The following is a 23,877-nucleotide window of genomic DNA, read 5'->3' as shown; positions in this document are numbered from 1 at the left end:
AACATTCACGTATGCACATTTTTATTGAAAATTTATTTGAAACTTTCTGAATGAAATTTTCATTTGACACAAATCAGTACACTGTCGTGAAGTCATTACAGCATGTTTACCTTATTAACACTGATTTCCTGAGATGACAATATACAATTTCTGACAACATACAGTGCTCAAACATTTTATAACCATCACACAAAAAAAAAAGTTGGCATGTTTTGAAATTGTTACCATTCAGTAAAGATGTTCTGAGACATTTCACTTACTCTGCATCCAAATCTGAAAACTAGAAACCTGGTGTTAAAGTTCTAAACATGGAAATCATGTTATATATATATGAATTCTTACAAACAGGCTGACAAACATATCAAATTCAGAAAATGATACACAATCACATACGAATGATCCACTGTCACTCCTCAGCAGGCAAACTGTGAAACAGCCAAAAGTCATCTTGTTGGCAGTGATTATCAAGCACAGCCTCTTAAAATAGTGTAGAATACGAGTCGGCTTCTTTAATGGACTTCAAGTGAACTCAGAGCAGGGGTGGTTATGAGTGTTTTACACATCGTGAGTGTGAGCATGAACAGCAAAGGGGAACCAAAGAGGTAGAAACTGTGTCCTTTAAGAGTAAATGTAAATCTTTGGCCAAAAACAAAATAACCCCCCCCTTTGCTTTTACTGCCTTTTACTCCAGCACGTGTGTCTCAGCCCACACTGATTTCCGGTCAGTGGCAACCAACACATCTCATTAAAAGTCATGGTTCATGCGGAATACATTCCAGCACAGCTGCAGAGATAATACACATATGCGTGCATATGGAAAAAAAATAGCTATCATCCAGATATACCCGCAGGTAAATGCTTGCTAGATGGTGGTGTTTAAGTGGCCGTCACTACAAAAAATATGCCGTGGTGCTGCATTCCATTTTATGTAGAAAAATAATGTGGTGAACACAGATATATAGACCATCAACCCTGTCTCCTGACCCTTATGGTCTTGTTGCCTCAACCACGGTTCACTCTGAAGCTGCTCTGATCACTCATCGGACCCTGGGGACTCAGGGGACTCCGGGGACTCAGGGGACTCAGGGGACTCAGGGGACTCTTCCTGTGCTGCTGCTGCTGCTGCTGCTGGCTGGTTGGTTTCTTCTTTCACTGTCTTCACTGTGCTTTTGCTGATGACCATGAGGTCTCTTAGCTCCTTGTTCTCAATCTGAAAACAAAAACAGTGCAACTAAATATTTAAGGAAACTTTGAGGAAACTTGAGGAAATTTTGAGAATTAAATCGTTCAGTTCATCCAAAATACATCACGTATTTTCTCACCTAGCCAAGTAGAGAGTTTTGGTTTAGTTAGTTTTGGGTAAGATAGTTTTGTGACTTCTGCCTCCTAGAAACTGATAAATAAAATCAGAACTGTCTGCATGACTAGATATTACCAGGAGTAAATGTAAAAATTACTGTTGTTTAGTTGAACTAATTCTTATCAGATGGAGAGAAACGTGACTATGTGATGATAAAACATCAAAAGGGCATACTGTGAGGGAATAAGTATTCCACGCATATTTCCAATGTGCATGGTATTTTTAGGGTCATAAAGATGGAATGGGTGGAAACTGTGGTTGTGTATTGCATCGCCTTTCTCTGTCACAGCCATACCCGATGCCTCCATGTCTGTCTGAAGCTCCTTCTTTATTAAGTACTGCATTAACATTTTTAATGGATTGGACTGTTAAGATTTCTTCATCTGTGCAGTCAAAACTAAAGTCTGATCTAAACTCCATATGAACAGGTGCATTGGAAATATGTTTCAATGACAAAAACGTTGACATGTTGAATACTTTTTTCCCCCACAGTATATATAGCCAGAATCACAGATCTACCCATTTATATACAGAAAGTGGGTTTGTGTACTATGTATATGTATTTACAGAAACATGGATTCAATCATAAACATGTACAGCTGTTCCTGTGCTCACCTCTAGTTGAGCGAGCCTCTCTCGAACAGAGCAGTAGTGCTGATCATCCACCTGCACTGCTTTTCTCATCACCTGACCCATCTCACATATCCGCTCCACCTGGCTCTGCACTTCCTGGAGAAGAGTCAAAAAACAAGATGGTTCTCAAAGTCAATGCATTTTTAACTATACAGCACTTCATTTGGAATCTTAACCCATGAATGGATTTTAAAATGTCAAGACAGCCGATGTACCTTTGCGTGGTCCTCATGCAGGCTCAGCACAGGTTTGGTGTCCAGCTCCTTCTTCGCCATCATCAGCTGGAGCATCTGCTTGCGGTATCGACCCATGATCAACTCTAGCGCGTACTGGTGCTCTTCGAGAGACAACCAAAGTTCTGCAGAGGCAGTCATGAAGAGGGTTAGCAAAGATAAACATTACCAACCAGACAATCAGCAGAATAGAGTGTTTTTTTTAAACCTTTATTCTCCTGCTGGAGTTCTTTGATTTGAGTGTTTTCCTGAGTCAGAAGCACATGAGGCTTGTATTTCGTCAGCTCCTGAATCTCTGAAGTGTCTTCTATGTGCTGGGAGGAGAAGATATTATAAAAGGAATGAAAGACTTGTTGCTGTTTAAATATTAAATCAACAATGACACGGGGGAATATACTGTATAAAATTAAAAGACATGTAATATCAGCTACAAACTGAAAGCACACTGCTTAAAAAGTGGAATACGGATGCTACAATGGAGTAGGACACAGCAAAGCCATGTAGAGATACAAAATATTAACATTGAAAAGTGAAATAGAAAAATATTGATCCATGTAATATTTAGAATTGTTGTGAGTTGATTTTTTGGTTGTGCCAACAATGTATTCTTTGCATTTGTTAAAGATGAGAATTTGCTAAATTTAATGACAAAAAAACTAATCATACAGAAATGCATGATATGAAATCAAGCCTCCATCTGTGAATTTCGTGCCCAACTCCAGCAGTGAGGAAGTGTTGTGGTGATCTCAAAACAAGCTCATCTACAAAACATCTGAACCAATTATTTTTGAAAAATGACAAACAAACAAAAACAGAAGCGCTTTATTCCATCATGATCTAACCCTGCGAGATGACCAGAGGAAACATCTGTGAAGTCGTGGGGCAGTAAATGGGTAAGTTAGGCTGCTTGTACCAGTCCTGTGTGTGCACACACTGAGCAGTGCAGCTTCACACACACACACCTGAGTGAAATGTCTTTGCAGCCGTGTTCAGGTGCTCGTCCTTACCTTGTCTGGAAGGGCATTTCCCACCTCTCTCATGCTATGCACTCTCTGGCTGAGGGCCCCGGACTGCTCTATCAGACCCTCTGCGGCCGTGTCGTGCTCTTTCAGCCTCTCCAGAAGAGTCCGGGCATCGCCCAGCACTTTTTCCAAAGTGCAGGCCATTTGCTGGAGACTGATTCCTCCCGTATGTAACGTACACAAGCTGCGAGTTCAGTGAAAATATCCAGCTTACGTTGGCTAAGTTAGCTGAGGCAGCCGCAGTGCATTTATATCAACGTGTTTAAACTATTGCGAGGTGTTTGTCGGCCGGAGGAATGAGCACGATACGCGCAAATAATAAAAAAATTTAAATACTGTCACTTTGTTTTGGTGTCAAGTCTGCCGTTTCCGTGTGAGACTAAACGATAACGTCACTTCCGTCTTTTGCTTCATACAAATTCACGGTGGACACACCGCCACCTACCTCTTTTGCTTCATACAAATTCACGGTGGACACACCGCCACCTACCGGAAAGTGCAGACTTCAAAACGAGACAAAAACAGCGAAAAATTAATTTAAAAAAAGACACGATGTTGCAAATTTATAATTATATAATTGTGGGATTACAAATATAGTATTTTTTTTAGCTTAACACTGTATAACGAATTGATGCATCAGAAATATAAACAACAGACGAGCTTTAAGGTGTGAACACATCAAGCCTCCACGGGTATAATTCTAATATAATATTTATTAAATTTAATTAAAATAAAAATCAAAAGGTGTGAATAAGTTAAGAGGCCTCAAATGACATTTCCCTAAAATTGCTTTCATTCTTGAATATACCCCCATGTTGCAACGTGTGGCCTTTAGAAACGCTACAGCAGGAGGAGAAGAGTCACAGACTGGGGGATTCAATGCTGACGTCTTCAAGTGTCTGGAACTGCTGAATGACGAGATAAATATTAGCCTATATTTGCGGTAACACGACTTTCGATCCCAAAAAAATAAAAAAAAACGTGGAGAAAATAATTGAGAAATATTGGCACCATTATCACACTTCTGTCATATTCAGTCTGACATGCGAGAACACAATGGCAGCAGCAGCTGCTCGACGGTGGCTGCTCTCTCCTGTTAGGCTCTTTGGTCATCATCACGCTGTCAAATATCGCGGTAGCCGCCTCCCTAATCACTACGTAATGTGCCGTGCTGCTTCTAGCGGCGCTGGTGACAGTGCTGAAAGCTGTTGGGGTGAGTTTTTTATTAATTTTATCGGTTCGTAGGACAATTTAAACATTTGTTTGACGTGTGTCAGTTAGACGTGTGTGTTTTCTCAAAAAGTGGACCTTTGGACTTAACGGGGCTACCCTGCGCTTAGTCATACGCAGAGCTCGGGCCTGGGTGGGGGCAGCCGTGTTTTTCCTCGTCATAAATCACCACACACACACACACAGGCACCGTGCGAGCTAACTGTAGCCGCTATTAGCGACATAGCATTGTGACGGGGCCTGTCCGCGTTGTTAACAAATAAACAAACTTGTAGATTTCTGGACGGTGTCCCGGTGTGCTAACGAGGCGGCAGTCGCGTGACATTGCTGTGCTGAACACGCGGCGGTTGATTGGAATTGAGCACGAGCCCCCGTTCGCTCGTCGTAGCTTCTTTGTTGTCCCGTCCTCGTGCCGTTAGCTCGGCTATCTTTCTGTTACATGTTGAGAATAAACTCCACAACTGCATATTTATTTATTTAACCTTGAATAGTGACTAGTATGCATGTCCGGCATATTAACTAACGTTAATGTTTGTGGGTCAGTCTTTCCGCCTGCAGTCACTTTTTATCGCTCATGCCAAACTCTCCTTTTGTCTGGAGAATTACATTTCCACATAAATACCCGGTGTCAGATAAAGGTGCGCGGCCTTACCCGGCTCTACAAAGTGTTAATTTTTATTACAAAATAAAAGTCGTTTATTTTGTGGGTGCCGAATTTGTCTGGACAGTCTGTCGTTTTTCAAACAAACCTCCCAAATATGTTCTACCTAAGTGTATCCATTTTAGAATAAACCACAAAATGTTTAAAATGGAAGTTTTTTTTTTTTTTTTCTGGATGGAGCTCGGTGTTCAAGAATGTTAGGATACGGTGCTGACTTTCCACCAACTTTTTCATTAAGACAACCCTCACCCCCAGAGCCACGTACTTATTTTAACAACCAAATTAACAAGGAAAAAAAAAACAAAGTCAGGCTTGTTTTAAATATTTGAGGCTTGTGGCGTTAAAACGGCGTCGCAGTGAATTAATTTCCATTTTTTTTTAAAGGGTTGGAAACGCCCGGAGGGAGGAGGAGGAGGAGGAGGGGGGGGGGGTTATTGGCTGTTTACGACTTTAACGTTAGCGAGATGCTAATCGGTCTGTTTCTGTTTGTCCACAAGGTCATTAAGATGATACCATTTGTGCACAGCTGTGTGTGTCTGTGTACGTGGGCTAACCACGCAGTAAAACTCGCATAATCCAGGTGTCCGTGCACATTGTATCGGGAGTGTGTTGGACAATTAGCCTGCTAGCACAGACGTGACGTGCTCGGTAGCGTCGCATGCCGCAACGTGTTGGATCAGGCCGTGTCAGCGGCTCCGGCTGAGGATGGCGGACTGCTGGGAAGTCACATGGTCTGGTCCTGTCAGGGGTGGTTGTTGTTCGGGCCCAGACCCGGGTTAGCACCGTGGGGTTTATTAGCCGCTCTGTCGTAACCAGGGCAGACTGTGTGGTTTCTTAACACTCTTGTTTAATGATTACCGAGCGACACTGCGTGTCACCACTCGGGGAGAAAGTGTCGAAACGTCCAATCGGTGCCGGTGGTTCGGTGGGTGTACTGTTTTCTCTTTCTGCGTCACTAAAGCTGAAAATGGGGCGGGGGAGGCAGAGAAAGAAGCCCATCTCCTCCAAGGTTGTTTTCACTGTTCATTCCTTTATAACCTCTAACCCACTTAACCAGCCCATCTTGTGATAACTTGACTTCTGTGTTGGTCTGTACAGTTTTAGTTCCTGCGGAACACAAAACTGCTTGTTTGGCAAATTAAGGTTTGACATTTGTATCAGAATACTAGAGAGGCACGCTTTTATATATATTTATTCCCTCTAGAAAAAGCCCCCCCTCTGCTGCTAGGAATATATATATATTTTTTTTTACAACAATATATTTTTACCTTCCGGGAAGTGCACGGGATGGGAGTCATTGCAACACAGTCACAGCAGAATAGATATCATGTGTCCCGAGTTGGCTCACCCTACTTGTTTTCAAAGCAGTGTATTTAGGTCAACAACACTGTGCTCTAAACTCACTGATGGGAGATCAGTTTCCGAAATTTCTAACTAAATTTAGCAAAATTTACACACACACGGCTCACACACATGGCGCGCGCTCTTAACTAAATATCATGGCTTGAACTGAAGGGTATGCACAAGGACTTGTTGATCCACTGCTACTGCCTGCTACTCAGCTGCCCGGCATTGTGGGCTGTATCCAGAGGCATCTGAGGAAAACCTATTTTTATACTCGTGAGTCTGGGGGCAAAGAATCTAGTGTTGAAGCCACTGGTCTTCAGGGTTGTTACTGTTGTTCATGTGACAGAAAATGTGAGTTCTTATCAGCTAACGGTGTAATAAAATGTCTGCCTCACTGCAGACTGTTGAAGCCCTTTAAACTCTTCTGTCCTTTTGTGTCAGGCTTGATCTGTGAAGTTGTTAATCAACATAAGGTGAAATCAAAGTAATCAATTTTGATCCACTAATCAAATCTACTTTCCTCCCCTCCCCAACAGTATGAAGTGAAACGGAACTGAATTTTTGTACCATCCGCAACTGCTTCAAGTTCAGATCATAACAAAGAAACTGAAGATAAACCACCCAAAACAAGCAAAGTTGCAACACCGAAGACACGTGGAGAAAAATAAAAAGAGGATCACTTCAAGGGTTTAAAACACAAGAAGTAACCAAATCCTGAAACGACCAAAGAAGACGCCCATCAGCCCAATTGAAACGCAGAAGAGAAGCAATCCAATGCCCAAGCATATTCTGAGAAGACAATAACTGATCTGAAACCAGAAGTTTGTGCCTACTCAACAGCTTTGACAAAGCACACGTCCCAACGCTGCTCCTAGCCCTCCTCATCCTCACCACACCACCGACTCACCACCGGGGTGTGGAGTGGGCTGCTATCTGCTAGTTTTTTTTTTTGTTTTGTTTTTTTCTTCCCCCATAGCCCCCCTGTCTCTCCCTCCCTCTACTGTTTTCATTGTAATATTTTCTAAGCAGTGTTATTGCACCTGCGTTTGCCTTTTTTTTTCTTTTTCTTTTTTTTGTGAGTTAGATTTCTCCCCTCTTTTGCTTTATGCGACCATCTAGAACTTGTGCCAGAAACCTGTAACAAGTGTGTGTGTTCAACTGTGTGCGTGAAGAGATCCACAGGAACTGCATAGTCAGAGATCCTGAGAATTACAAGATTCAAGACGACAAATCAAGGTGAGTCTCGGTCATAGTCCATGAGACATTCATGTTTATGACAACTGTACCTTTTTTATTTACTGTATGATTTCACTTTGTCACATGTTTTGAATGATATCCTCTCCCCCAATATGCTGGGAATTCTTTTAAAAATGTAGATCCAAAAAAAAAAAAACCCCTCAAGTTGGCTGGATTCAGAAACTGTACTTGTAATTTCCCCATTTGTGCACATTCCCCTAATGTATACAGATGTACAAACACAGGTTGTGTAACACGTTCAATTCTGATTCAGTTTGGCCAGCTGCGCTCATTGTTGGGCAGCAATGCAGAGACTGTTCTTCTTATCGCTTAATACAAATAATGGCTCATTTGTTCTCCTCGTTTGCTTAAACGCACCCAACTACTAGTTTTGAAATGACTTATTGAAATTGTACCGGGATGCGTGGCGTCGTCATTTGGTTTGGTGTTCTCATTATGGTCAGCAGTATCTTCAGTGATCGTTTATTTACAGCAGCAGATTTCACTGACAAGCGCACCTTCAACAAGAGAGGGCGATATCAGCCATTTGCACATGATGATTAAAAAACACCAATAATACTGAGTTGAAGGTTTGATTCTATCATGTCAGTGACCTCTACATTGCCATTTGCTAGAGATAACTGAAAACTTTGCATAAGCCAGCTGAACTGAACCGGTGTCTCCTCCAAACTGTTAAGTCGTTATTCAATTCAGTTTGAGAATGATTTGATTGCCTTCCCACACCCAGCCCGCACCTTTTTCCTGTTCTGTCGTTTTTCAAGTCATATCCTCCCCTGATTTTTGCCTTTTCTGGGGGATGAAAGCCCACAGCTATTTTCCTTTGTTTGTGACACTTGGCACACTGGCTGACCTATCTGCCTTACCCTTTATGTTTGTTCCTCTCTTCACCCTTGCAGACGTCCAGCGGTGTATCATTTGGGTGGTTGCATAGAAATAGTACTTAACCGTCAAGCAAAAAAAAAAAAAAAAAAAAAAAAAAAAATACAAAAAATTAATCCAGTTCAGCAAGTGCTCAAGCAAGTTTGGTCCGAGTTTATGGGAAAATATGGGCAGCCCCTGGAAAGGCTTTGTTGAGTTTACCTTGCCTGCGTCGCCACCCACCGCGTTCGTTAGCGCTGACCTGAGCAGCACCTCCCCTGTCGGACTCAGCCTGTCGCCATATGGCCGATCCGTAAGTTCCACCTTCCCACCTCTTTTTTACGTGACCCACCCCCATCGAACACCCATCCACCCACCTTGCCCTGCATCTCTCTGCTGTGAATGGCCTAACCTCTTTCATCCTTTTTCGGGCTCCCGAGACAAGCCTCTACTCAGTTGTTGCAGGGTGAGGGGTGTTCTACTGATTAGACTATAGAAATATGACACTTTTTGACTTTTGTTTTTTCAAATCCTCCAGAACCTTTTTCTCTAACTGAATTTTATATCTCAATCCAGTAAAATCTTAGTTGGTCCATGACATACGAAAATGATCTTGGTTACAATAATTTTGGTACATAACTTCGCTCAAAACAGGCAAAACAAATACAAATTAAACTCCATCTCCCCCAGGGAAAAACTGCTAAACATGTTGAGAATCACTCGTAGTGCAAGTACAGGGCCTAACAGAAGAGGCTGCTCTGGGACCCCCCTCATAACCCATAACCCATCACAACCTCTCTGTCCACTGTAGATGCACAGCTATTTGACCATTTGCATTTTCTGATTCTCCATCTTAAGTAGTTTTTATTTTAGCTGACCTTAAGTAATATTTGCGACACTGCACTTCCTTTAACTGGCTGCGCAAAGACGTTCTTTTTAGTTTGCCTTCTCTGTAGAGCCGTACCTTGTCTGAATGCACCAGTGTTTTGAACCACTTAGAATTGCTGTAGGTTGGTGAGATTGTCATGGTAACAAATTCATTGTTACTCAGTGGTCTTTTGGTTTTCTTCCTGGTATTTTTGGTGTCAGGGTTTGAGTATTGGTGGTGTTTGCCATAAAGGGACATATTATAATATGGCATTTTGTACACAAGAACGTGTAGTATATTGCTATGATGTGAAATGTATGTCAGGCTCCTGACTGTGTGGAGCAAACCCGTGGTGTCCTGTGAGAGATGAGCAGATTAGCTAGGTCAAGTAAAAGGTGCTTACTTATATACCCAAATGATGGTAAACGACTGATTTTGCGTATTGAGTCTTTTTTGTTTTCAAAAAGTAAAATGCTGCGACTTTGCTTCAAAGCCGTTGCCTCCTCTTAACAGCACATCCAAGTCCTGTCCTCAGTGTCAGAAATGGAAAGAGGCTCATCTGAACCTCCAGTGGCTCGCAACACTGGCTCTGCCCCATCTTCCTCCACTGGTCCCATGCCTATTCCCCGCTCCTCTTCCATGTCTTGCCATCCTCACCCAGGAAGTAAAAAACACAAGCGGACTCCCTTGTATCAGAGATCAGTAAGGGGGCATGTTCGGTGGTGCCCACGTTGACTTTAACAGCCCTGTGAGCTGCTGTTGTGTAATGTGACTTTTGCTAACAAGCATGGTGTGTTGCGTGAAAAAACGAGTTCAACCAAGATCTATTGTTGGACTGATTAGTGAGTTTTTATCGATTTCAGTATAACCGTTGGTTGGTAAGAGTTTGAACACGTTTTTGAAAGTTTGTCTGTCTAACCAGAATTGCATGGAATTTGTGCGAGTTTTGTTAATGCTTTGGGACTAAAATCACTTGACAAATGGTGTGGAATTTAGCTTTTTAAGTGCATGACAGGAACTCAGGAAGCGCCACACAGTGTGGTGGTTAAATCTCTCCATTCATTCTAGAAATTTTCAACATGTGCTGACCAGCTAGCCGCAGAAGACCCTGATGTAGCTCTTACTTTTGCTTTTTTTCCCCCCTCCCCACTTCCTCTGTAGTTTGCTAGACCTGCATGTTTAAAGTGTTTTGTGTTACGGTTGGCATCAAACACTACATTAAACTGCAGGATTCAACTTTTATTTTTAAAATTTGGTCAGCTTCATGTTTATCCTCTACTTGGATGTATTTTAACCATTGGCCTCTCCTCTCCCTCAGATGAGTTTTGACCCAGGTATGCTCCATAACAATGGACACACTGCATACGCCAACGGCACAGGGCCTGGCATAAGAGAGACTGGTGTGGTGGAGAAGCTCCTAACGTCTTACGGGTTCATCCAGTGCTCCGAACGCCAGGCTCGGCTGTTTTTCCACTGTTCCCAGTACAATGGCAACCTGCAGGAGCTTAAAATAGGAGGTGAGAGGCCTTGGGTCAGTCCATAAATACTTAACCTGTGTAACTTGACGTGTTGAAAAGAAGCACTTGAGCTACATCACCCTGTCCCTCTATCATTTGAAAGTGTGTTGTGTTTTTTTTTTCCTGCTTCTATCTCCTCAGATGATGTAGAGTTTGAGGTATCCTCTGACAGGCGCACTGGCAAGCCCATAGCAGTGAAGCTGCTTAAGATAAAGCCAGAGGTGCTGCCAGAGGAGCGGATCTCGGGCCAGGTGGGGCCAGACCTGCACGCCTATCCCTTTACTGTGCTGCATGGTTATATTCATCCAGTTAAGGAATACCATTTTATTTTTGGTTCTGTCCTTGTCTGTCCACTTAACATTTATATGGCCCTTTGTTTGGTTTGTTTTTCTTTTTTGGGGGATAATATTGTAAGCACATTGTTTTAAAAAAAAATCCTGCATCTAAATTTAAGTGTTTTCTTTTAGGATTTACAGTAGTTTGTTTGTTTTTAAATATCAGATTGGCTTGTTGTGCTGACATGCATGCATGAACTGTTAAATGTCAATTGAACAAATATAGTCAAGTGATCAATACATTGCCCAGTGGGTGGTTTTTTTTTTTTTTTTTTTATTTCTCTGTGAATGCTCACAGAACTCACTTGGCAAGTCTCAAACTAAACCAAATCTTACATGTACCATTCAGGAGCCTGCCTGCTGCATCATTAAGGTGAGCGCAGCAGGGTAAGGCAGAGCCATGTGTGCTCATTGCCTCAGTGATCAATTTCTAAAATGCAAGTGATGCCGCTTGTAATGCATACACAAAATATATGAAGGTCTACATGTAGCTGTACACTTAGTGATTCATTCACTCACTAACTAACCTATTCAGTCAGGTAATCAACATGCTAAAGGCCCTGACGGTGAATACAGAGTTCCCACCATCATTGGTCTGTGCACCACATCTGACACTTGATATACTTGTTACTGTGACATTTAAAATTCAGCCATTTCATCGATCACATGTCTAGAAATGTTTTTAATTGGGCTCTGTAATTGTAATGAATATTTGAACTCCGCTTGGCAGAGCAGTGTGTTAACCACCTCCACTTGCAATATCCTCCCGTTTTCTGCAGGTTGTCTCAGCAATCCCAGTGCACTTGGATGGAAAATCTGCTCCCGGCCAGGTGCCCACCGGCAGTGTTTGTTATGAAAGAAACGGGGTAAGGAAAGTGTTATGGGTTACAGCATGTTCTATCAATGAAATTGTTAATTATTTGAATTGTAAATTTTGTACAGATGGCACTCAATTACGTGGTTCATACATAGCTGGATTTTGCTAAATACCTACTTCAATCTGCTTCCACATTATGATTTATGATGATGTATTTCAATTATATGCAACCATATCAGATCAGTCTGCATGTTTTCATGGGTAGGTAAATGTAACCTTTTCAATCCTCAACACACAGGCTGTCTATCCCTCATGTGCGTTCCCTTAATTTATGGTTGGTCTTGAATGTGTGACAGTTATAGGTGTGTCCTAAACCCTTTTTAACAAAGTTTGACAGTGGTGTGGCCTTTCACAGGAGGTGTTCTACCTTACCTACACTCCTGACGACGTAGAGGGTAACATCCACCTGGACACGGGCGACAAAGTCAGCTTTTACATGGAGACCAACAAGCAGTAAGTCTTTACATCACGTCACTGTTTCCTCTATAATCCCCAGCTGGCACACGGTTTTTAAAACATTTTATTGCTCTTGTGTTTCAGTACTGGTGCGGTCAGTGCTCGCAATATTCAACTTGTGAAGAAAAAGCAAATGAGGTGCCAGGGTGTGGTGTGTGCCACAAAGGTAAGGGCCTCTGTCATTAATGTTTCTTAATTACCAAATGAAATTAAGTCTGATAATCTTACTTCTTGTTACCAAGTAAGTTAAGTAACCCACTGAACACTTAAGACAGGTCCTAGATTTCCTGTTTGGTGTGCCTGTTAAGTTTAACCATGTGTCCTCTTTCAGGAGGCCTTTGGGTTCATTGAGAGGGCCGACGTGGTGAAGGAGATCTTCTTTCACTACAGCGAGTTCAAGGGTGATCTAGAGGCTCTGCAGGCTGGAGATGATGTCGAGTTCACCATCAAAGACCGAAATGTAGGTGTTAAGCATTCAAACTCTCATCCAGAAGTTCCTGAGTAACTTAGGAACTTTGGATAGATCCAATTTTGCAGCTTTGACACCTGTAAATCTTTACCGTAACCTACCTGGAATATATATTTAGAATGTTTTGTACATTTTATATTGTGTCCTTAGGGTAAAGAAGTGGCCACAGATGTGAGGCTGCTCCCCCAAGGAACAGTCATCTTTGAAGATATCAGCATTGAGCAGTTTGAAGGCACTGTCGTCAAGGTCATTCCCAAGGTTCCCACCAAAAACCAGGCAAGTAGATTACTGAAGTCTGGCAAGTGGATAAGAGGATTCAGCTGTAAAAGCAACCAGTGAACAGGGATCCAGAATATAACTAACAAATCTTTCCTCCCTGCTCGTACAGAACGATCCTCTGCCAGGTCGCATCAGTGCCCGGATTGGTTTCACTGACAAGGAACTGCCGTTCGGCGAGAAGGACACAAAGTCCAAGGTGACCCTGTTGGAGGGAGATCACATCCAGTTCAACATCTCCACCGACCGCAGAGACAAGCTGGAAAGGGCTACCAACATCGACATCCTCCCTGACACCTTCAACTTCACCAAGGAGACCCGTGAAATGGTGAGGATTATGAAAGCGTAAATCATTGCGATTTTCCTGAAGTGCACTATTATGTAATTAATGACTGATTGAATAGGCATTCACATCAATAAATGTGGCAGGCCCTTCCAGACAGCAACTGACATGATCTTCTCCTAGGGGGTGATTGCGGCTATACGCGATGGCTTTGGATTCATCAAGTGTGTGGATCGGGATGCCAGGATGTTCTTTCACTTCAGTGAAGTCCTAGAGGAGAGCCAACTGCACATCTCCGATGAAGTGGAGTTCACTGTTGTGCCTGTAGGTCCTGTTTATAAGCTTTTCACAAAAGTATGTATTCTGTATTTCTAAAGCAGGCACATTCTACTTTATTAATTATTGACTTTGTTAACAACAATCTAAAAATAAATATTCCACCGTTCCAGGACATGCTGTCCGCTCAGAGGAACCATGCCGTGCGCATCAAGAAGCTGCCCAAGGGCACAGTGTCCTTCCATACCCAGTCTGAGCAGCGCTTTGTGGGTGTGGTGGAGAAGGAAGTGGCAACCACCAATAAGAATGCCAGTCCCACCAAGAGCAAGGAAAAGGTACCATAGTGCACAAATATTGTTGTTCAAAGTACCCCCAGTATATTAAGAAAGCCCTCCAACCCACACCACCTACCCAATCTTCCCAACTTTTTGTATTTAGTTCTAATTTTCCTCTTTGCTTTCTCCTCCAATGACTTCGTCCTGTTTATGCTCCTTGTTGGTTAGAAAAAAGACAAGGTAGGACTTAGACCTCCTGCATGAAGCCACATCAATAAATTCTCATAAATTAATGATAGACAAACAAACTTAGGCCAATAGTAATACATTTCACTAACATTTAGTTTAAGAAATAACTTTATTCCTAGACCTTAGATGAACAATCTAAAAGTCAGCAATCAATAAATAATGCAGTGTAAGATGACTGTATTTACAAGTGTGATGTTGATGAGCCTGGCTGTCTAATGGATGTCTGTCTTAATTTTTCAAGGGTAAAGTTGTAGAAAAGGTTAGTCTTTGCAGGCCTCTGGTCCACTGATTGCCTTCTTTACCACTCGATTTGACAGCATGATATTTTATCACCTATTAACCCCCATCGCTGATTCAGTGCGTTGTAGGGCTGCACAATTAATGAAACTGTAGTCCCAATTAACTGTGTGGTTTTTGGGAACAGTCTATAAACAGCGTCTGGATTAGTTATTTTATCAAGTTAATATAGTTGACTTTTCTACTTTTAAAACAAATGTAGTAATTGAAGTGGCAGAGCAATACAAATTAAGAATATTTCTTGTGATCAGGCACATTTTACTTTTTGGATTAAATCCTGAACATTGCAGATTGCGTGCTGTGATTGGTTCAGGCAATTACTCTGAACAACTGAGGAGAGAATGATGTGAGTATTGCAGGACTGTTCCCAGTAGTTGAAACTACAATAGTAATGGGTAATTATGCAGCCCTACATTGTAGGCTGTAACTCAGAGCTGTTGCAGTAGACTAGCCTAATGCTAACCAACTAGGCTGCTACAGAATGATGTAGTACACCCACCGGTGCCTCTCGTATTCTTGTGTAGGCTATCTGCACACAGTCATCTAATACACAATAAATCATCTGATCTGAATCGGTTGAGCTTTGGTAACCTACACCAGTTTTGTTGAAACCAGCACAGCATTGATGATTGCTTTGGCCAGGGGCAGCGGGATGGCGGTGTTATTGGAAAGATAACGTAGCTTTGATTTGTTGCATTCCCTGTAGGAAGCTGAGGAAGGAGTTATTGCGTATGAAGACTGCGGAGTGAAGCTCACTGTGCCATACCATACCAAGGACCTGGAGGGAGGTGGTCACCCACTGGTTGGAGACAAGGTATCTATCCCTGCACTCACTATATTGTGTTGAGTGTTTGGTACAATCCTTTAATTCAAGCAAAACACTTGAAGAAACAACAAAACAATTGAAGCAATGAATTGGTAGCTGTATTTACAGTGATTTTAGTTGCTTCAAACTTGAACTTCTGTTGTGTTTATTTTGCTTGTGTGTGCTCTTAAGGTGGAGTTCTCCATCAATGAAGTGAAGCGAACTGGCCAGCAGAGTGCAGTCTCCATCAGAGTCCTCAACCGTAATGCCTCCAACGCAAAGAGACTGCATGGATTTGTTGCCACACTGAAGGACAACTTTGGCTTCATTGAGACAGCAAATCATGACCAGGAGATTTTCTTTCACTACAGGTAACAAGTTTAAGCTTTGAGTTTCTGTTTTGGAAGTTTTGTTTATTGATTTTATTAATGGCATTCAATGGTGTGTGAAGTCATATCTAAGTGTAACTTTGATTTGTCCTCAGTGAAATGTGTGGAGACTTGGAGAACCTGGAGCTGGGTGACACGGTGGAGTACACTCTCTCTAAAGGAAAAGGAAACAAAGTCAGTGCTGAAAAGGTTACCAAAGTAGCTGCAGGTATGAGGGGTTTGCATTATACATATTTGTTAAGAGTGTTGACATAGCAGGAGAGTGCCTACAAATAAAAGCCGTCTTTTTCACTTTTAGTGAATGGTATTGGTGAGGATGTTGGTACAACAGTGATGATGGGGAAAGTCATCCGTCCCTTACGTAGTGTGGACCCCTCCCAGACAGAATATCAAGGGCTTATTGAAGTCACAGAGGAAGGTTGGTATCATGTTACAATGGGACTAGAGCCAGCATTTGAAGCACAATTTTCTTGGGGAAATTAATGTAATGTTGACCCTCCTTCCTTTTTGTACATGTTTCAGGTGGAACTAAAGGCCAGAATTATCCCTTTGGAATCATGGGTATGGCAAACAAGGCAGATTGTCTGCAGAAAGGAGAACTTGTGAAGTTTCAGGTTTGCACAGTCGCCCAAACTGGACAGAAGATGGCCTGCAATGTGGTTCCTCAGCGCAGAGCCATGGTGGAGTGTGTCAAAGATCAGGTAGTGATCATGTATTCGTCTTCAGTTTCATTATGCTAGATCGAGTGACTGCCGTTTTTTAATCCTGAAGTTTTCTTGCTCCCCAGTTTGGCTTCATCACGTATGAAGTTGGTGAAAGCAAGAAGTTGTTCTTCCATGTAAAAGAAGTGCAAGATGGCCTGGAGCTCCAGACCGGAGATGAGGTGGAGTTCTCAGTTGTCCTCAATCAACGCACAGGAAAATGTAGTGCCTGCAACGTACGCAGAGTCAGGTAAGGAATGGGTCAGAACCCTTTGGTTCAATTCTAATTAGTTTTAGCTGAACCTGTGATGCACAGTATGTGTGACATAACCATTACATTGAGCACATAACGTTTACATCTTCCATGTTGCGTTACAGTGAGGGGCCTAAACCAGTGGTGACTCCGCGTCCTGATCGTCTGGTTAATCGTTTGAAGAGCATCACCCTTGACGATGCCAGTGCTCCTCGCCTGGTCATTGTACGACAGCCCCGTGGTCCTGACAATTCAAAGGTATGTCCAAGCCTGTGCTGTTGCCACATTTTGTCTAATGAAATCATGACCAATACTATTACATTTTATGTAAGCTCCAATATTAATTTTTTTTTCTTTTTTCTGTTCTTTCCTATACAGGGCTTCAATGTGGAGCGCAAGACCCGCCAGCCCGGTGTCATTGACTGAGCAATACAGAGCCCCGCCTTGTTCGGTGTTGGTGGGATGCTGTCCCAAAGGGGCAACAGCAGGGGATAAGGGAATTTGATTTAACACATGCTTGTACACAAACTCATACACAAAACATACGCACACATACAGTAATCGGCATGTGTAATCTTTGTTCCCATTGATACCTGCCAGGGAACTTGTCTCATTCCGTAGTTCCCTGCCTCCCATGTATGATGTACTTGATAGAGTTCCACACTGCAGTGTACATGGGATCTGAGTGTGTGCGTTTGTGTGTGCGTCTGTGTGTGTGCTGTATCCTAGAAGTCATTATAGTGTGTAACAGAGGTATTTGTTTGAGGGTCTTGTACCTCTAAATCAGAGTGATGAGTGTGTGGCTGTCTATGTCCCTATCTTTTTGAATCTGCTTTGTCTGGAATTCTGCACCTGTAATCTGTCCAGTAGTTGGTTTAGGTGAATGAGTGTGTTTATTGGCATGTCTTTGAGCATCTGCTCTTTCTTTTTTTTCTCTTTTTTTTTTTTTGCTCTTTGCCCATGGAAACTTAAGATGGTTTCATTGAAAAGTTTCCACTACTGTATGCTTTCCTACAAGACTCATAAAGCAAAGCAAAGTTCCCTCCATAAGGAGGATCATATTTCTCATATGTGCAAGCTTAAACTGAGGATTCTTCTCTGCTCGGTTTTTTTGAGCAGTTTTAAAATGCTTTATTGAAGAGCTGAAGTGAAAGCATGGTGTGAGTGTGAGAGAGATGTACGTGAATGTCAAAGTAGTTGATCTAATGGGATTTACTTTTACCAATCTGGAGCCTTTAGATACCTTTTTGGTATTCACATGCTCCACTTAAGAAATTTTTCCCAGGTGCAGAATTCCTTGTGGCATCTTATACCTGCAGTTCTTTTATACTTTTTTTTTTCTTGCACATATTTTTGCTTTTTTCCATCGAAACTCAATCTGCTAATATTGAATAAAGTAAGAATAAGGTGCCTAAAAACTACAAGAAACGGAGAAGAAAAAAAACAAAATTAGATGCATCCTCTGTTCCCAGCCAACCGCCAAAATATTCAGAACAATCTTAGGGTGGCTTTCTTTTCTAGTAGAAATAATACTGATATGCATCCCAAACCTGTGGGTTGAACTATACTGTATGTAATGTGTGCTTTTTTTTTTTTTTCTTTTTTTTTTCTTAGTGAAAGTTCAAACTTCAGATATAACGAAAACAAAATAACTTAAAGAAAGGAGAATGGTGAAGTATTAGGAATTCAGTCTATTTAAAAAAAATAAAAAATAAAAAAAAAACCTTAAGAATCAGGATGTCTGTTATTTTTGCTCTGAAGACATGGTTGGTGAGCTGTTGTGCCTCTGCACATTAAGTTACAGTCAAATTTATTTCAACTATGGAGATCACCGGGTTTCAGTTGAACCACATACAGAGGTTCTCATGTACTTTTGTTAATGGTCTTGAATGAAACAATTGAATTAAAGTTTTATGAAAATCATGAGTATTTTTGTAATGGTCTTTATTTCAGAAAACCTCTGCTTTAAAGTATCTGTGAAACAATTTTATTATGCAGAGCAATGTTGCATTCAAACGACAGTGTTCACTCAAGGGCAAAAACTGATCTCATTTTAAAAAGACAATTTGCAATGTGCGTTATGATTAGCCAGCAGTTACAAAGCTGTATGCATAGTTGAGTGCTTCACAGAAACAAACATTTACCAACTACAGCGCTCAACAAATTATGGGAATAAAACTCAGAGATGACGCTCATTCAAAGCTTTTGGTCCAGTTCCACCCCTTGAAGATGAATACTTGCATCAGCTCTCTTGAGGTGAACAGTTGTATGCATTATGTGAGATGCAGAACAGTTTAAGGCATGATCTAATCAAGTTCCATGCTTGCGTCCTTGGAGGCAGTGCAGTCTTCTCAGCATGAAAGACCATTTCATTCAGTTCAGTTTGAAAAGTTCTTCATATCCAAAATGCATAAATGAAAGCTGTCTGATAGCTAAAACGATATATCTAATTCATATGAATCAAAGCTAGAGATGCGCTCCTTCAGTAAGGTATAGCATGTACAACATATTCCATAATATGAAAAGGTTAGGCACATTCCTGCAGGTGCAATTTGGTATTTAAATGTTAAGTTAAAGATCTTCTTACACTGTTGGTTGATGTAAAATCTAGACAGGTTGTATTGTTGAAAAGATATTTTTAGTAATGGTGTGAAGTACTGATCTGCCCTTATTCCTTCGTTGAGGATTACGGGGCTTCTGATATGGAACCTGTTTAACCACTAGGGGGCCCCTTAAATGCATTTAAAACAAAGGGGGCCCTGGGTGCATTGTGGCGTTTGTTGCTCCATCCCGAACATGTGTAAGTATAGTATTGAATACAAACCTTCAATACAGGTTAAACCAGGTGGAGCAGTGCATTTTGAGAAATTACATTACCGTAACTGGTGTGCAATGAAGAATTCATAATTTTCATCGACAGTATTTGTGGCCTTTGTCAGTTTGATTCTAAACCTTGGTACTGCCCAGATATATAGTGAGCTCAGAGCGGTGAATCACCTTCTGTTTAGTCTGTGATTTAGAGTTTCGGGCTTCAGACCAGCGTGTCCACCACTCCCTCAGCTCAGTGGGACCTGTCGCCCGTCGCTCCTTTATCTGGTTTGGTGCAACTAGAGCATGAGGAGGGTTCAAGTCTTCTCTGGGTGGAGGCTTCCTGTTAATATTTACATCCCCATCTGGATCAGATTGTTGCCACTTTAGATCCTGAGTTGAAATAGCTGAAATCCCAGTGGCAGTTGTGGCAGTTGTTGAACTTGCACCAACTTTTGAAACCATCTCTGAATCTTGAACAATGTTTTGAGAGGCAAAGAAATCAAGCCCCTGAAGTTTGCGCTTGTACTCCTCCAATTTGGGCTTGCACTCCATAGCCTTTGCCTTCATCTCAAGGAACCGACATTGCAAATCCTTCTCATGCCCTACCTCTGCCTTTAATTCATTCTCCCAAAACTGAATCTGCTCTATCTGCTCCTGAGCTATTCTCTGCTGGGCTTCCTGTTCAGCTTTTTTGGCCCTCTGCGTTTCCTCAAGCTCAAAAATCTGGTTGTCTATCCATGCTATCTGTGCCTGTAAATCCTGCAAACAATTGAGCTGACATAATATGGTTTCTATTAGACTATTTTTCTCATCTTCAATTGTAGCCCAGCTTGAGCTAAAGAGGTCATCAGATTTTACCTCTTGAGTTTTCTTGGAATGTTTGGTTTCTTTAACCCTTGTCTGACTTCCCATGCAGCAGGATGTTTGATGATCCAAGTCTGAATTTAAACTTTTCTGTCCTCTGATTTTGCTCTTACTACTTCCTCCTGAGTGATCTTTGTCAACAATAAGAGAAACATTTGAAGAGTTACGATTCCTTTTATCAGTCCTCTTACTGCTTTCCTTATCACAAGCGGTACTATAGACCTTGCCTTTACCCAGACTTTCCAGCCATTCCCGGGCCTCCTCCATAAACGTCAGAGACTTCCTTTTTGGGCTTTTCAGGTCCTCTTTTTGCTTCTTAGCCTCTTGTGCTGAACAGGATAACGGCGGCAAGCTTTGACGATGCAAACTTAGTGAACCGCTGCCCCTTCTCATTCTGGTGCCTGCATCTTTTCTTCTCAATGGTGGGCAGGGCTGATATCTGCCAACTTTTGTCCTGCTCATTTCATCCAAGACCAAGGATCCATCATGGAACAGTGTGAGTTGGACCTCCCTGGCCATCTCGCCATACTTCTCAAGAGTCTCTAGAAGGTGTTCATTGGGAGTCATGCACCGCGTAAAGTCTTTAAATGTCTCCCGTAGTGAGTACCTTCCAGCTTGGCCTAAAGAGAAAGAGAATGTCTGGTTATCATGGTCATCATGTCAGAACATAAATCTTATTTCTAAGAGCTACATACATACGTACCCAGGGCTTTGGCCAAAGCTATGACCACTTCTTGGCATGTTGTTTCAGCTGTAACTCCACAGACCACACGTGGGATACCATCTACATATACCTTCACTTCCATTGTGCTTAATCTGTGATTTGAAAAACACATTAAAGTTTAGTCAATGTGTGACACACACAATGTAACACATTGTGGAGGCCTCACTTGTCTGCTAGGGGAATGGTGCAGACAGCTTTATGACCCCTGTTAACGTTCACTGTAATCTGTCTGCCCATCATGTGTTTGTCAACTTGAGTGCAGTTTTAAGCTTTTGTAGGAAGTCTACAGCTAATGTGCCCCGATAGTGCTGAAAACAAATAAAAACAAGCTTTTAATAATGGCTTTAAAATAAACATCCATGAAAAATTATAGGACCTACCTTTTTGTCCTGTCTGTAGTACAGATGCTTGGACCTGTCTGATCTGAGGGAATGTTCTGGTTGGGAGGAACACTTGAGCAATTAAGACCAATTAAAATTCCTGAACGCATGTACCACTGGAGGACAGTTTATAATCCCACCCATCTTGCATAGTTTCCATTTTGTTTGAAAAAACACAGCAAGCAAATTGCCTTTGCTGAACAGCGACCCCTACCACTGGTAGAATTTACAATTACAGGACAATGGTAAAGGCTATAACATAGTGCAAAAGGTGTATTTGGGCAAATTTGACCACTTTTGGCAATCAGTGTTTCACCCTATACTGTCAATGAACGAGCTGTAGAACGTGTAGTTAGTGTGTCAGCTAAGCACTGACTGTGTGTATGGAATAGGTTTGTGTGATAGTTCAACATGTGACTTAAAACTTACAGACCTTGAGATTCTTTGTGCGTTCATTGCATTGGAGTTGTACGATGTTGGGATGAATGTAGTCATTTTAAACTCACACTGTCACACCTAGTCTTTGTGTCATTTCTCCATTGACTTTTAAATGCATGTTGTATTCATTCTGGAAGGCGCTGACAGTACAAATAGAGAAGAGTGACTAAGCTTGTGAGCTGACTCAGTGACAGTTATACAACAGTTATGTCTATCTTATGTTGCCAACACAAGCTAACATTAGCCAATATGGTCATACCAGACCACACGAGGCTCTAGCTGCATAATCCCTCACTGATAATGAGTCAAACTGTCCATTTAAAAAAAATTATGTTGTATTTCTTCTTTTAAAAGCTACAGTCTCGCTTTAAATCAGCTTTTATTACACCTTTAAGAGATATTGACTGGACTCACACGCACATTCACACACCACGACTACCTCCACCATTTCGTAGTGATCAGCACATTCTCTTTATACAAGCTATTATGTGGAGGGACTTTAGCTGCTTTTACTGTTTAACATTATACTGTAGTAAGATTACACATTCTATGTTGTCCTAGAGTAATTGCAATTGCATCAGAATTAAAGGTAGTTTCTTTTGTGGTGTAAAATCTTACGTCTTAAGTCTTATGAAACTTGCTGTCTGGAAACAAAGACGTCCCGTAAATAGACTACGTGCATTCATTATGTGGTCTTGCTGTTTTTAGATGGGTGTTCCTCTTTTTATCTTTTGAACAGGAAGAGTCATTACAATCCAGACAGAACATGTAAACATGCTGAAAGTGAGACACCACCATTAAGCACATACTCATTCCTCATGCACGGTCAGTTGTGCTTAATATTCTCCATTCAATAAAATACGGCGCATTTCATTTCAGTTCAAATTAAACTTAAAGATAATGTACTCCTTTTGGAGATTCATCTTTTTTGAAAATGTGTAATGAGTTTTTATATTTCACTCAATGGCTGTATGATCAAACATCTGTGAAAGATGTTGCATGCGATATACTTTTCACATTTGCAGACGTAATAGTGGGTCATGCTGCAGCGATCTTCATTTCATGTCAGAAGTCTTAGTGTGGCTGTTGGTGGTGCAGAGGTTTCACATTTCTTACCACATGCACTTGAAGGTTTCATAATCGCCAGTGAGCTTGATACCAGTAATATTCAAAACCAAACAAAACATTGTTATTTGACACCAACTTGAATCTGTTTTTATACTGGAAATATATAAATGAAGGTGCTTTTGGAATTCATTGCTGTTCATTTGATTTGTGTTTTGCTGCTTCTCACATGTTGTCACATTGAAATCAATTAGAAAAGTGAAAAACACTGGAAACAGAAACACAACCAAACAGCTCCCAGAGTAGAAGCCGGACAGGGGAGCACCTGTTGTAATTAGGTAGTGTCTGAAAGTCTGGGTGGTGATGATATGAGGAATATAAGACGCGGAAACTTGGACTCCCTGCTCCCTTTTGCCCATGTAAATCATGTCCGGCTACCGATTATCTCTCAGGTTCATGTCGGGTCTCTCCAGACCACAAAAAAGAAATTCTTCAGGGAACTGTTCATTCATGTCAAGCTGTGCATTTGTTGCCAGTCACCTTTAAATAGTCTACCTCTCAAGTTCACGTTCATGTGACAACTTAACAAAAATCTGAGACATGGAAAAGAAATGTATCCCAGTATAATTAATTGAGAACATGCTGTCTAAGCAGCACAACAGCCAAGT

At 41.6% G+C, this 23,877-nt stretch overlaps 3 protein-coding genes across 15 annotated transcripts; 1 reads left to right on the top strand and 2 right to left on the bottom strand.

The window, feature by feature from the left end:
* sike1 (suppressor of IKBKE 1) lies at window positions 1-3,650 on the bottom strand. The gene is made up of 5 exons (XM_010752744.3): window positions 3,234-3,650; window positions 2,435-2,540; window positions 2,209-2,351; window positions 1,976-2,089; window positions 1-1,210 (listed from the first exon to the last, which is right to left on the bottom strand). Exons 1-5 carry the CDS (start codon window positions 3,390-3,392, stop codon window positions 1,034-1,036), a joined length of 699 nt encoding a protein of 232 aa, XP_010751046.2. The 5' UTR covers window positions 3,393-3,650; the 3' UTR covers window positions 1-1,033.
* Window positions 3,034-18,850, top strand: csde1 (cold shock domain containing E1, RNA-binding). Of its 13 annotated transcripts, none has more exons than XM_027288222.1 (23): window positions 3,034-3,119; window positions 7,023-7,722; window positions 9,983-10,171; window positions 10,788-10,986; window positions 11,128-11,294; window positions 12,101-12,187; window positions 12,536-12,651; window positions 12,739-12,820; window positions 12,986-13,114; window positions 13,274-13,399; window positions 13,512-13,727; window positions 13,866-14,036; window positions 14,132-14,293; window positions 14,462-14,473; window positions 14,724-14,741; window positions 15,486-15,593; window positions 15,777-15,955; window positions 16,069-16,181; window positions 16,272-16,391; window positions 16,496-16,674; window positions 16,761-16,924; window positions 17,053-17,185; window positions 17,306-18,850. In XM_027288222.1, exons 3-23 carry the CDS (start codon window positions 10,013-10,015, stop codon window positions 17,351-17,353), a joined length of 2,688 nt encoding a protein of 895 aa, XP_027144023.1. In that variant the 5' UTR covers window positions 3,034-3,119; window positions 7,023-7,722; window positions 9,983-10,012; the 3' UTR covers window positions 17,354-18,850. The 13 variants fall into 13 exon arrangements, with proteins under 13 accessions (XP_027144023.1, XP_027144024.1, XP_019126485.1 ...); XM_027288223.1 differs by lacking the exon at window positions 3,034-3,119 and adding an exon at window positions 4,330-4,461 and having other exon boundaries at window positions 11,128-11,237; window positions 12,554-12,651; XM_019270940.2 differs by lacking the exon at window positions 3,034-3,119 and adding an exon at window positions 4,330-4,461 and having other exon boundaries at window positions 11,128-11,237.
* rassf11 (Ras association domain family member 11) lies at window positions 18,512-21,992 on the bottom strand. Its single transcript, XM_010731567.3, has 3 exons — window positions 21,707-21,992; window positions 21,306-21,418; window positions 18,512-21,222 (listed from the first exon to the last, which is right to left on the bottom strand). Exons 1-3 carry the CDS (start codon window positions 21,814-21,816, stop codon window positions 19,874-19,876), a joined length of 1,572 nt encoding a protein of 523 aa, XP_010729869.3. The 5' UTR covers window positions 21,817-21,992; the 3' UTR covers window positions 18,512-19,873.
* Window positions 21,993-23,877: the final 1,885 nt, after the last annotated feature.

This window comes from Larimichthys crocea, chromosome XV, assembly GCF_000972845.2.
Source record: "Larimichthys crocea isolate SSNF chromosome XV, L_crocea_2.0, whole genome shotgun sequence".
NCBI lineage: Eukaryota > Metazoa > Chordata > Actinopteri > Sciaenidae > Larimichthys > Larimichthys crocea.
This window is presented reverse-complemented; position numbering and strand designations above follow the sequence as displayed.